At 39.5% G+C, this 14,258-nt stretch overlaps 1 protein-coding gene across 1 annotated transcript; it reads right to left on the reverse strand.

Annotated features, from left to right (window-relative positions):
* Nucleotides 1-2: 2 nt before the first annotated feature.
* LOC119737854 lies at nt 3-13,104 on the reverse strand. Its single transcript, XM_038212482.1, has 14 exons — nt 12,889-13,104; nt 9,952-10,087; nt 8,930-9,245; nt 8,651-8,818; nt 8,151-8,238; nt 7,422-7,605; nt 7,086-7,316; nt 6,857-6,934; nt 5,760-5,843; nt 5,250-5,359; nt 4,508-4,658; nt 3,529-3,602; nt 3,161-3,265; nt 3-2,784 (listed from the first exon to the last, which is right to left on the reverse strand). Exons 1-14 carry the CDS (start codon nt 13,045-13,047, stop codon nt 2,662-2,664), a joined length of 2,007 nt encoding a protein of 668 aa, XP_038068410.1. The 5' UTR covers nt 13,048-13,104; the 3' UTR covers nt 3-2,661.
* Between the last annotated feature and the right edge of the window lie 1,154 nt (nt 13,105-14,258).

The following is a 14,258-nucleotide window of genomic DNA, read 5'->3' on the forward strand; positions in this document are numbered from 1 at the left end:
GGTTTTTTTAAACAAATGTTTGAAAATTTATTTTTACAATGGTTTGACATCACACACAAGTAGGCCTATATTATGTTTTCTGTTATCAATAAGATATTATTGGACGGCTCTTATATTACAAATAGTACAAATATTTAGCATCATTACGTATATTTTGAGTCCACCTATCACGGAATAATCCCAGCTCATCAATCTTTGGCCATTTTTTTTTTTATAAAAAATACTGCAAAATAAATGAAATAAGCAGAACCGCTGAGGCATTTTAAATGAGCATAATTCACCGACTGCCTAACCAAATCAGTATTTTTGCCGTGCTGTCATGCACAACTCCCCATGGAATTCTACATATCAGTATTTTATTTTCCCCCCTAATTTTACGCCCTGCGAATTTCATTACCAACCAATTTACATCACAAGCCCGAAGGACCAAGGCAGTAAATCAACTCTCAATGGATTTGAGATGGAAATATAGGAAAAGGATGGAGTAATGAATGGCAGTAGGCGTTGCTGGACGGAATGTGATTCACAGTATATACACAAAAATATACATTTATGAATAATTTAAATATATGTGCATAAAACACAATATCAACAATAGGTACAGGCATATAAAAATCCAACTTTGTCAAAAGAAATTATGACTTTGAAAAAAAAAAAAACTTTTACAATGCACATTATTTGCTGAATTACCTTGCTTAAAACCCCCACTCCTTAGTGTCTTTTACTGATTACTAGACCAAGTCCACCAAAATCCATCACTGACCCTGCTTCACATAATGCTTCAGGACCAAATCCGCTGAAATCCACCACAAGACCACCACTACTATAGGTGGATTTTGATGGACTTGGTACAGATGTGTTGCCCACCAAAATCCCCCAAATGGGGGAATGGATTTTGATGGAGTGGGGAGGTTAGGGACACTGCACACAAAGACCACTGAAGAGGCTTAGTGGGGTTATCGACTTGTATTTAAAAAAAATGTCATATTCTTATTAAACATTACAATACGTGAATAAATCCCCGTCATGGCGGGTCATTGATCACATGTCATTGAATTACTTGTCCCAAGCACGGCCCGGCGGCACAGCAACAATAGAAGCTCTATCCCACGGTACATAGAAGTTCTATTCCACAGTCACACGATTGGTGGCTCTGACCAATCAGATGACGAGGATTTATTCAGGTGTTGCATAAAACAAAGAATGTTCCACATTTGTGCAATGGAAAGAATAATATCGATCGGTGACAGATGAATGTCCATCCCATGAGGCGAAGCTGAGGTGCATCTGTCACATCAGGATATTATTTCCATTGTGTGATTACTTCTTAAGACTTTGTAATGAAGGAGGCAGGAAGTAAAAAGCACACAAACTCCGGTTCATTATCACATCAATGTTTGGACACAATAAGAGGGTGCCATTTTGGTACAAAACACAAATAGAATCCTCCAATTGTGTCAAAAAAATCTTTTTGAAGATTGAGGGGGCACTTTTCAGAGACAATCTTCTCATCAACCAGGGGCCAATGTCAAAGAGCTCCTCAGCAGAGGAACTTAGCCAATCTACTGAGCAGAAAAATGCTGATCTCTATATACTGACTGGATAGCGTGCAGAGAACTGCAGAAGGAAGTCATTCGAAGCCACATTGCGGAGACCATTCGGTGTTCTATAAAGGACAACTTGCCGTCTTAGATCTGTTCTCAAAGGTTGTGATTCACTTTTGCAACATCGTGGGCACCTTTTGTCCGCCACGCTTCACAGTTTTCCAAAACGTCACGGTTCACTTTTTTAAATGCTGCAGTTCACTTTTTGTGACATTTGGAAATATAACCACAACGAAAACTTGTCCTTTTTAGAACATCATAATGTGTACGTGAACAAAATGCGGGTCAAATCTTGACACAGCGCACTATATGTACATGTAGATATTCGTAATTCGGCGGCCATTTTTGGAAGACTGGGGTGAACTGGTCAAAAAGCGGTATAACTTAATGTACAGTGTGATGGGTATATGCTATACAGTCAGTATAGTGAGATCAGTGACAAAAACCTGCTGGGAACCAGTTAAAAGTGGTTTACGTTGTATGACAGTATGGTTGGTAACCTGTTTTTGCCAAGCAATTTTTGTTTGTGCTTAACAGAGCTTAATGCTTGAGAGCTCCAGGGAATTAGCCTCTGCTAATAAACTCTTTCATCATCAGCTTATTGTTCATACCTTGAGGTTCGATATCAAACTCTCATCTTGTCATGCTACTATAGATGGTGTTCTATGAGGTAGAGAGGCAGCACTTGGCACGGATCAAAGATGACATACACCTGGCATCCACTGATCATCCGATCGCCTCCACTCAGTAAGGACAGCCTCCCATAATCCTCATCTTGTGATGTCACTCTAGTCTGTATTCTATGAGGTAGAGAGGCAGCGCTTGACACTGATCAAAGATGACATGCTCCTGGCATCCACTGATCATCCAATTGCCTCCACTCAGTGAAGACAGCCTCCGATTACCCTCATCTTGTGATGTCACTCTAGCCTGTATTCTATGAGGTAGAGAGGCAGCGCTTGACACGGATCAAAGATGACATACTCCTGGCATCCACTGATCATCCCATCGCCTCCACTCAGTAAGGACAACCTCCAATGACCCTCATCTTGTGATGTCACTCTAGCCTGTATTCTATGAGGTAGAGAGGCAGCGCTTGACACGGATCAAAGATGACATACTCCTGGCATCCACTGATCATCCCATCGCCTCCACTCAGTAAGGACAACCTCCCAGGTGTCTGAGAAAAAATAACACAAAAAACTTGAGTTTAATTGAGAGTGATAACTTTGTTCTTGAATACATCCACAACGTAAGTCTTGAATTTAAATACAATTTATTTGATGAGCCAAATGCTTACATCTTATGTACTTTCCCAGAAGTTCAAACTAGTCATCACAAGTTATTCACTAGTCAGTCACAAGGCATGAAGTCTCAATTCAAGTCACAAGTTATTCAAATGTACCGTCAAAAATTGCCATTTGTTCAAGTCCTGTTAGTTGCAACCTGGCAAATGTTTTATGTAAAATGATATAGTCGCAGAATTTGGCAGATTTCAGGTTTAAAATGTAACCCAAGACTGGCATTTGCAAGCACCGTTAACTTCTACATCTTACCACAACTGTGTCAAATCCGTCTGGGGGAGCTACTCTAGTGTTGTCTGGCTTGACTACCGAATCTGTCTTGCCCAGACCGACCTCAACTAGTAGAAGCTTCCCAAGCTGGAAAACAGAAAAGAAATTAAAAGTAATACGAAGATTATTGTAAAATTACAATGAAGATGAAAAACACTTGCAAGTGGCTGATACCCTTTACGAGTTCATTTCAAGAACATGGATATTTCAAAAATATATTTCAATATTCTAATATTATTATGTATAGAAACTGAATAAGTGTTTCAAGAATGCCGACAACTTTGCTGACTTCTTAGGGAAAAAGACATGACTGCAACAAGTATATTTGGTACATTAATCAATGTCCTTACCGCTGAGAAGTGAGCTGCTTTGGAAGCGTGTTGACTGAAGTAGAGACCGACGCCAAATTCTCCATGACTGAAATCTGAAAGCAAACAAGTAGGCAAGAAAAGTTGGAAAATATATGAGATGGATTTGCCAAAAACTAAATTCAACACAACCACTAGCACACTTTTTGCTGCTTATGTCACATATATCAGCTTTGAAGGGACCAAAAGCTGTAAGCATTAAAATAATGTACTAACCTCAGAGGCAGAATTTGCTCAAAAATAAGGTCTAGTACAAGGACTTTGAGGCTGTATTTTCCCCTGCAAAGTAGCCTCACAATTATCTGTATTTAACTACTGAAGTTTGAAACAAAAGTTTGAAACACTTAAAACTTGTAGTTGGACACATTTCTGACTTCTCACTTGTATTTTTTTTACACATCAATCTTTATATGTAAATTGGGAATCTGTGTAATGTTGGTGACTGGATTAAAATATCACTCAAAATTGATTCACTCAAAATTTACAAGCCTGTAATTAGCTCCTTATTTCAGTCCTTTTGACTGGTTATACTTGACGTAGTTATATCTTTTTCCCCGCTTCGTTACAGTATGATCCAACATTAATCTTCGCATGGGACCAGGCATATGGCAACAATGCTTTTGAGTCCCATATACCTCTCTCTTTTCAACCAAGAGAGGGGGTAGTTGTGCAAACTGTCTATATCTGTGAGATTGAACCAGTATTTTAGATAGTTCAAGAATATCTGAGAGATTGAGCCAGACTAGGGCTGAGTCAATTCGAATAATTGAATATTTGAATATTTGACCTTCCAATCGATCGAATATTCGAATATTTGATTATCCGGCACAGCCCTATTGCATATCACCACCGAATATTCTTATTTGAAAATAAATATTTGAATATTTGATTATCGATTGAATATTCGAATATTCGAATATTCGGCACAGCCCTAAGCCAGACTACCATCCAAACCACCCACCTTGCTCAGTGAAGCCGTCTGATAGAATCCGTGGTATCCTCTCAGGATGCTGTAAGGTGCCACACAGGTACATCTTGGTGTGGAGAGACGGGTCTCGTAAATGCCGACATCTGGTGTTGAACATCTCGGTCGCAGAGCTTGAAACGTTGGCCTGTGACACGAAAGACGAGGTCAGACAGTGAATCGAGTCTTTGGAACATTCTGTTTGATATGGAATGTTTATATATTCGGGAACAGATTGTTCCGGTGCAGCACATTCATGAAACACTGCTTATTGCCACAGACAACAGGAAAAAAAATGTGCTTATTCCAATACAAAATGTGCTCATTCCCATGTGGAATGTGCTTCACAAAAGGAATACGCTAACTCCATGTGAATTATTCCAAAAGGAGTAGCTTTCACAATCTGCAACACTTCCTGGTGCGTGTATACACAAACACCGGCATGCATGACGCTACATCATTATTACTCCTGCCTAATTGGCCTATAAGGTAGTCCCAAAACCATCTCAGTTCTCTGGGGAGTATATTGCTCAATGGCACCATCTAAGCCTTAGCCTGTTTACCCCTGGATGGAGAGAAGCAAATTGAGACAAAGTGTCTTGCCCATGGACACCAGAACTACAACCCACACGATTTGTAATTTTAAAAGCTGATGGCATCCAAAGAAAGCCTGCAGTGCAGATTTTTTTTGGGGGGGGGGGTTGGTTAGAATTACAGACAGAAGAAATTTAGACCGTACCTTGACTGTTTTAGTAACGACACACATGCCGGCCATGACTGAGTCATCCATGCTCAATCTGAACTCCTCTGCAATCTGCCAGTTGATACAGCCATCAGGAGCGGGTGATTCTAAATCAAGGTAAAAATTAGCAGAATTTTTTTTTTTTTCAACCAACCACAAAAAAACAACAACAAAAAACTAGAGATGTGTTACTGGTTTTCTACAAATTACAAGTTTGTGTTTTGGTGGCCAATACATCATTTCTAAACCAACAGTATCTTTAGATAAGAGTGAATTGGTCTACCTATGGCTTCTGACTAGGGCCTTTTGAACACAGATATTGACCGATTGAGGAACCGCCAACATAGGGCTGGATAGCTCAGTTGGTAGAGCACTGGAATGGTTCCGGAGGTCACAGGTTCAAGCCCCGACGCAGTCAATTTCGTTATTCAACTTTTCAACTGTTATAATTCACCTAGCCAGTTTCACTGTGTGGTTCAATTAAAAATATTCTAAAACTCCACTTACCCGTTTCAGCAACGCCAAATGTAGTTATCCTTCGCTCCAAATCCTGTATCAACTTATTGGTATCAACTTCCTCTGTATCATCGCCTAGAAAACAAGATCAAGAATGATGCAAATTTAAACCAAAACGTTATTGTATGTAATGATTATATTTCCAAGATCGAATACCTAATAAAAAGACATTAAATAAAAAAAAAAATAGATCGAGAAATTAGGGTAATCTTTTCCTAGTTTGGGGGAAAACTGATGAAAATGGTCCTGAAGTTCTCACACAAATATTGGTAATTTCGAAATTGACCCCGTTAACCAAACAATGGTTTTTAACCACTTTCGTGAGCTCAGCGGACGGGACACACTGCGTGCGCGCATACTAGTTTGTACCTATGGAGTGAAGTACATACTACTGATTTTATTCTGAATGTGCACAAAGCCATTGCGTCTTTGTATAAGCATCAGGCTTCATTGGCAATGCATTCGAATGTCTCTCCCAGTGGTCTCCCCCAACTCTCCCTTTGTAACCCATTGAGGGGGTACTTGTGCGCAGAGTCTATAGAGGACCATCTATTGTAGCTCTAACTATATCCTATACAGGGTGAGTCAAAAACTATTCCTTTGGTGAAGTTCTGCATGTAGCACTTTGAAAATCTAGGTTATGAAAGCCCAATTCATAAGCTTTCTTTGAGTTAAAAAATCATTCAAATCACTCATGTACTTTTCAAGTTACGGAATTTTAAACACAACCACCGTTTCAAAGTTCTGTCCACGGATCACAAAAAGGTGTGCATTCTTCCAGCGAAACGAAAACAATTCCCACACATCCCTATGTGATTTGTTTTCATTTTGCTGAAAGAACACTTACCTTCTTGTGATCCGTGGACAGAACTTTAAAACAGTGATTTTGTTTAATATTCCGTAACTTAAAAAGTACACAAGTGATTTAAATGATTCTTGTACTAAAGGAAAGCCTATGAATTGGGCTTTTGTGTCCTAGATTTTGAAAGGGCTACATGCAGAACTTCACTATTAAAAACAATGGTCCCAAAATTTGGGTATCGCTTTTTTGACTAACCCTGCATATAAAACATGGTACTTTGTCTTACCAGGGTCAGTATGATTGCGAGCCTTTGCACCAATGTTAACGGTTAAATCAGACAGTTGCTGTTGAAGAAAATCCTTTTCTGTTGAGTAAAAGAAACAAAAATGAAAAACATTGGGTGAAACAAAATAACAAGTGGTTCATTTGAAAATTCAGTATTTGTTTGCATTCCCAATTCTTTAATAACTATTCATCTTCTCCCCCTCCCCCCCCCCAAAAAAAATGTTACTCACCCATGTGAAACTTGTCAGCGCCGAGTTGCTCCAACTCGCGAGTGAGTGACCGGATAAGTTCCTGCTGAGAACTGACCAGCGCTCTAAGTGAGATGACCTCATGTTTGAGTTTCATAGCACAAGCCATCTGAGCTTGGTGGGCCTCTCGACTCTTGAGGGACCACTTCTGGAGTTCTAGCTCCATCAGTTTAAGGTCCAGTCCGGCGTCCGATTCAGTCATTATGGTCTGGCCTGTGAAAAGAGAGTTTTGACTTAGCCGACCCAGCAAAGCGCAAGTTTGTTTTTAAAGAAGAAACAGAATGAAAATGAAGGAGAGAACACAGAGTAATGACTTACCTGAGAATGGGGGTAGGTAGCACATGAGGGTGCAGTTGGTCCAGTTATCGGCCAGATCAGAGAACTTGCTATTGAGAACAATATCATCATCGAAGCCGTGACGGCCGAAGAAATCCACAGCTGAATTATCGGCATAGACGACCAGGGCATCGTAGAGGCCCAGCACCGACACATCCTTCAGAGTCTACAGAAGAAATCCAGACATTATTCTCAGTAATTATACAAAAGGACAATCCACTCATTTTGGGGAATTTGAATTGTTTAAATTTTAGTGAGCTGCCTGATTTGATTACATTTATTGTAGTATTGAAGTTCAGTCTATCGCAATCTATTGTAAAGTCTGGTAACTACTAAATCCAGGCATGCAACTGGGAAATCACAAAAAAGAGGAAAGTCAAATTTTTCCCAGACTTTGTACAGTGTTTTTCTATTTTCAATGGCACACATGGGAAGTAAAAAAAGAGAAAATCAGCTGATCCGAGAAAAAGTTGCATGCCTGTAAATCACAAGAAAAATCCAGTCACAAGTAACAGGAGATGAACAACAATGAAGGAATGCTTTTGTCAAAGTTAATTTAATAATTAATGACGAGAGACTAGGTGACCTGTGAGAACTTGTGAAGACTTGTGATGGACTCGACTTAAACACTGATAGTGATGTTTCTAATGGGGACAGATGATTATTTCCGCGATTTTAATTTTGTTTTCCATTCGCAAGTGAACACTTTACCTGCAAGAGATATTTTCCAATTCCCAGTTTCCTGAACCTCTTCCTAACGGCCAGCAGGTCTATCTGTACGTTCCTCTCTCCTGGACGACTGCAAGAAAGACAAACATAAAAGGAAGACATGAAAGTAATTAAAGCTTAGAACTAATAGCAAATCACTTCAGAAAAGAACATTCCCTAATCCGGCAGTGTATGGATTACTGAAGTAAGCTTATTTTTTCTGCTCAAGAAATAATATTTTGACAGCAACAAAAACAATTTTTGAAATTGTTTTTAAAAACAGCTGCAGGTTGGAATTGAACACAAGTGGTTAAAAAGTGGAATCGGACTTTCGATTCAACTATTTTGAGCGAAAAATTCAGGATGGATACCCAATCCTATGATAATATGGCCCCAGTTACTGACATTAGAGGTCGGGTACCATCCGATGCACACCCCTAAGCCTAAGGGATTAAATGCTGATTCTAGCCTATCGAAGAAGGATTCAGTTTTATAATACTCACATAGTAGACTTTTCCCAAGTGGCGCAGGCAATGAGCCTAGACTCGATGCCAATGTGCGGGGATGGATCACGGCCTTGAGATAAGGCTAACTGTCTCCTCTCTCTCCTCTCTCTGACTAGTCTCAAGAAAGCTTCTTGTCCTTCCGTAAAATCCTCATCATCTTCATCACTAGGATAGACAAACAAAATCAAGTTAACGATGAAAGTAAACACCTACGGCCAGCCAAACCTACTCAATTAATCTACTCCAACATTAAGAAAACAATTTCACTTTGAGCACCTCTCTGTATCCTCTTCACTTTCCGTGTCGCTGAAGACGTCAGCAAATATTCCTTTCTTCTCTTTGCTGTCTCCAGCTTCTGTTGGGTAACTAGACTCCCCTCCAGCCTTTTCTTCTCCATTCCTCACAATGCCCTGTTCATTTTCATTGACAGGGTCATTGTGATTGGTTGACCCTTGACCTTGTTCAAGATCAGTCACCACTAGGTCAGAGGTCACATGGCTGCCATTGGTAGGACTCACAGAGATCCCTGCATCACTGGACACGCAGCTTCCGCTTTTACCACTGCTCTTTGAATTGAGGTCAGCTGCAACATCTGCTCAAATAAGAAATAAAGAACACGCAATAAGACATACGGCCAAGTATAAAAATTAAACCAGTTTCTGATTCCTGCCCACTTTCTTTTCCCCACTCACCTCTTTTTAATATTTTTTTTAAATTATAAATTCATGTATTTGTTATATATTTTGCACATGTCTCATTTGTTTCCAACAAAAGGGCAGCTATGTAGAAAGGGTTATGGCTCCTTCAGACACATTTTTGTATCAGAAAAAGAGTTTTGAAAATGGAAGAATCCATCTACCAACTTGGACAATCCTGCGCCACCTTTGGGGAAAAAAGGGGGATAAAGTGCCGGCCTCCTTCATTTTTTCAAAAATCCTTCTTTTTTTTTTCAACACAGCATCCGAGAAAATGGTAACTAACATAACTGGGAAATCAATTCATGAAGAAAATAAGTTGCTTTCTGGGGATTTTCTAATCTATGAGGAACTTCAATGTAATAGTTTCTGAATTTCTTGAAGTGAAATCACACGGTATCTGAACAATAGCCTATTTTGTTGGCAGAGGTCATTTTTCATTGATCATTCTCAACAAAAATTTGGCTCCCTGAAGTTATTCATGTATGTCTCAAAATCTCCTCAAAAAATTATTACCCAGCACATAAAGAAGTAGCAACCAAGAGAAAATTGGCCTAGTTCAATGCGGCCATAGTGATTCAGTTGCCATTTGTTCCAACTTACCTTGGGTATCTCTGATAAGTAGCAATGTTTTGGCCCATTTGCCGCACACAGTAAAGTACAATACTTCTGGTGTAATGTCAGGCAGGCACACATCATATAAAGCTATAACAGCATGGAGTAACTCCCAGTTTGGAACCTATAACAGAATAAAGCAATAATTTGTGTTTAATTTGTTGGGTTGCCATTTTATCTTATGCTATACAACGGCTGAATAAATCCCTGTCACCTGATTGGCGGATCTTTAATCACATGCCATAGCACCACAAAAAAGGTTGCACCACAAAAAATAGGCGGTAACAAGTTACGTTGCACGGTCACACTTTTGGCGGCTCTGACTAATCAAATTCATGACAACGATTTAAACAAATGGGCTTTTCTCATGGTAAGAATAATTTGGCCAAGCAAAATAATCCACTAGTTTCTTGGCCCCGCCAGCTTCCTTTTTCCTACCTGCCACGTCCCCTCCCCCCCCCCTTTTAAATGAAACATTTGCAATATATTATTTTGTCTCTTTTCTAGCAAATTTGAGGCCAATATTTGAAGTTCAAAATCTGGTAGAAAGGTAGAAAATCTGGTATAAACTGAATCGCTATAGCCGCACTGAACTCGGCCAATTTACTGAAATAGTGATAATTAATGGTTCCTTTTGACATATCACAAAAATGATCTGCAAAAGAGTCAAGGTTCCAACCAAGGAAATAACGAAAATGGCTTCCTCCTTTTTTTTCTTCAAAAAGCCTGATATAGGCCTACTAGTGATACTATGGTGGTGTTCCCTAACGTGGCGCACTTCGACGTTTACCCGACTTTCCTCGTGTAGTGTTGCCAAACCTCTTTGGTGACAAACCTCAAATTCATGCAGTGAAATACTGGTACTTTGACCTTATGCTCGCTACTTAACAACATCTGTGAACAATTTAGGTTTCATGAAATTTAATCCGAAATTCAAAAACAGTGGCGTCGGGAAATTGGGAACAAATTGGAAAATTCCAAATTGACATTTAAGAATTCCTGTAAAGTCAATAGATTCTGATAAACCATTATTATCTCTACTTACATACCCAACCAGAAGTTTGTCAGAATTTTTTTCTTCTTAATTTTTCGGGGCATTTTCAAAGGGTTCACTTTGCACTTCAAAATAAAATTGGAAAACCACGCCAACATAATTGTTCTTCTAACTTTGTAACGGGTATTAAAATAAACTCGCGATTTTTAAACGGGAGTGTTAAGAACTAGATGAATTTTCTTTTTCTGTGAAATATCAGTTAAAAGTACTTTTGCTCTAGCTACCTAGGCGCTACAGGCAAAACTTCAAAGTGCGCCACGCTGGGGGCCGCGCTACGTTAGGGTACATCAACAATATGGTAATCCTTATCTTTAGGACACCTCTATTTTTTACGAGTTCTGTTCAAAACTGACTTTTGCAGATGACTGTCCAGTACCAAAATGACTTTTACAGGCTAAGTAATGCAGTGTTTTTTCTTCATACAAACTCATGTTAGTTGTAGTTTTGAAAGCACTTTCAAAGAAAATGTGACTTTCCTGTTTTTGCAGTCAGACGTGCATGTTGTAGTTCTCATAACACGAGTGAAAGTGTTACATTAATGAAAGCCCGATGCTGATTGGCTGCTGAAAAAAATAAATAAGATGTTTATTTTTTATCAGCCAATCAGCATTGAGCTTTCATTGCATCAAGCTTTCACGTTTGCCATCTTGTTTTTTTGAGTCTGTTTTCTGGTTGTCATCGTCGTCTTTTAGTTTTAGGCAAAATAAATAAAAAACATGTTTAGCGTCCTGCCTCTTTGACAAAAAGGAAGGAGGAGGCCCTTTTTTTTTTTTTTTTCTTTTCAAAATGGCCGCCCGACACATTTTTCAAGACAACGCGGCCGGGCTATTTTTCAAGATGGTTACCAGCTTTTTTCAAAATGGCCGCCACTTGGACTCATTGACTATTTCCACAGCTTTATACACGGTATAAAAGTCTAAAAATACGATTTCTTTTGTCAGAGATCGTTAAAATTTATCAATTTTTGTCTTTAAAAAAAAAAAAAAAAAAAAAAAGTTGCAAATGCGACGGCTGTTTCCTGTGCCGTAGATCCTGAATAGAGATCGGTGCACGTGGCCCCCTGACGATAAATGCATGGTACAGGAAACAGCCGTCGCATTTGCAACTCGCGCCCTCGACAAGCAATTTGCATACACGCGACGTCACAGCTTGAGGTCATCTCTTGTCCCATTCAAAATGGCTGCCATCACCAGACGTTTCACGAGTGCATATGGACTCCGGAAAGATTGAAGAATATCTCGGAAAATGGAACATCATTAGACCTAAGCATCCCAGAAGTGATAGGTGAGACATCATAGAATACAACCATAAGAAAGTAAGAAACTGAAAATGTAAGAAACTGCCCTGAATTTTATGAAAACTTTGTCCTCAGTAGCGCGCGGTACCACGGTGTGTGGCCAGAGGTTCAGCGCAGCATACCGACGGCCACACTAGTGGGGCTACGCAGCATACCGACGGCCACACTAGTGGGGCTAGCGGAGACGCTAAACATGTTTTTTTTTTACTTCGCCTTACCCCTCAATTTCCCTCTAAAATCAAAGCCCTGCCCTTTTTCCACAAAATTACACCTGCTGATATTCAGATGTGTCAGGAAATATCAGAATCAGAATGTCAATTTTGAGTCAATGAGGGTTATGAGTGTCATTTAGTCAACTGTTATGTATGGACTAACCATGGAGCTATAAACACATGGACTAACTGTTTTGGCAATGTTTGGTGAGTCTTTTCGGTGAGTTTTCCCTTCCTATATAGGAATGAGGTCCTAAAGGTAAGGATTGCCAACAAAACTGATAGACAAGAATGTTTTTGACATTCCTAGGGAGGGCGCGTAACTAACGTTACACAATCATGACAATCGTTTTTGTACACACCCCTGGAATCAAGTTGACCGACTTGAACTTGGCGCTTTGAAACAACCGCCGAAACTCGAGGATAACAGGAGTACAACTAACTGACAATCTCTCTGATTGCAACCCCGAAACACATGCAGATTCTGCTAAACTGTCATGGGTTGCTTCAGCTTTCTGCATACGCGAAATTCCATCTTTTGCACTGAAAGTGACAGATGAGAGACGCGTTGCTAAGTTGGTGATACTGCGCAATAGTCGTAGCCTTGTTGCCATTTTGTGATTGGTCAATTAACGACGTTGAAGTACATGTACGCAAGTACGTATGGTACCATGTACACGTACGGGCGCCGCATGTACATGTTCATCGTACAAGGCCAGATTCTGCAGGTTTTTTGTGACACATTTCGTTCACATAATGAAACAGAAAGGGGAAAAAGAAAAATCATTTCACAAAACCCTACTGTGTATATATCTCGATATTTAAATGAACATTGCAAGCTATCTGCAATGATTCGTTGGACATTAATTTTGTGCATAAACTTTGGGAATGGAAGAATTACTTCTCTCTTTAAAAAGAAACTTATATTATTCATCTATATATTCATGCTTTCTTTAAAAAAAATATTTTATGAATGTAAATTTATTAATTTGATGTACATATTGTGCGTATTAAATTGACCCCTGCTTTTCTCTTCAATCATTGTTTTAATTTAAAAAAAAAAATACCTCCCTAATATCTATAAAGGACTGATAATGCGACCGGAAGAATTACTTAACACTCCAATTGAGTGCGGACGGATCCCAGGTGCGTAAGCAGCATTACTTTTTTGTGACCGCGCTTGCAGCTACTTGCACTGGAGATACGAAGACACCATCAAATGAACGTCGTCCATTGTCCAATCACAAAATGGCAACAAGGCTACGACTATTGCGCAGTGTTGGTGATGGAGGCAGCCATTTTTATTTTACTACTGCATGATGGGAAGTAGTGCAAACATTTTTGTACGGTGGCCCAAACGGGCCATGGAGTTTTCTGAGTTTTCCCATGTCTTAAAATAATAGTTTTGGTCTTGTTTTAACAAGACCCACCATATGTCCTCGTTCGCTGTTCCTGTCCAAAACATGGGCTCGCATTGAGAAATTAAAAAGTAGGATTTAGTTTGCAGCCGAAGAGACAAGCATTTTGGAATTCCCAACTCCACTTTTAGCCTATATCGTTCATGTTTCGATGAACTTCGCATTGTTATGTAAATCGATCAGGATTTTTGTGTGTGCATGATTCACGTTCTATTTTCTGCGTCCGTGGAAAATCCCTCGCCACAACAAAAGGTGCAGGTTTGGTAAGGGTTTAAAATAGTCGAACGAATTGTACCACCGACGGTATATCCGGC

Source organism: Patiria miniata, unplaced genomic scaffold (genome assembly GCF_015706575.1).
Source record: "Patiria miniata isolate m_02_andy unplaced genomic scaffold, ASM1570657v1 HiC_scaffold_3, whole genome shotgun sequence".
Classification (NCBI taxonomy): Eukaryota; Metazoa; Echinodermata; class Asteroidea; order Valvatida; family Asterinidae; genus Patiria; species Patiria miniata.

Coding starts and splice junctions, on each gene's coding strand:
- LOC119737854 (XM_038212482.1), bottom strand. CDS start 13,047: ATGCAGAAAGCTGAAGCAACCCATGACAGTTTAGCAGAATCTGCATGT. Junction 7,317..7,421: donor CTACCTACCCCCATTCTCAG/GTAAGTCATTAC, acceptor CTCTTTTCACAG/GCCAGACCATAATGACTGAA. Junction 2,785..3,160: donor ACGGATTTGACACAGTTGTG/GTAAGATGTAGA, acceptor ATTTTTTCTCAG/ACACCTGGGAGGTTGTCCTT.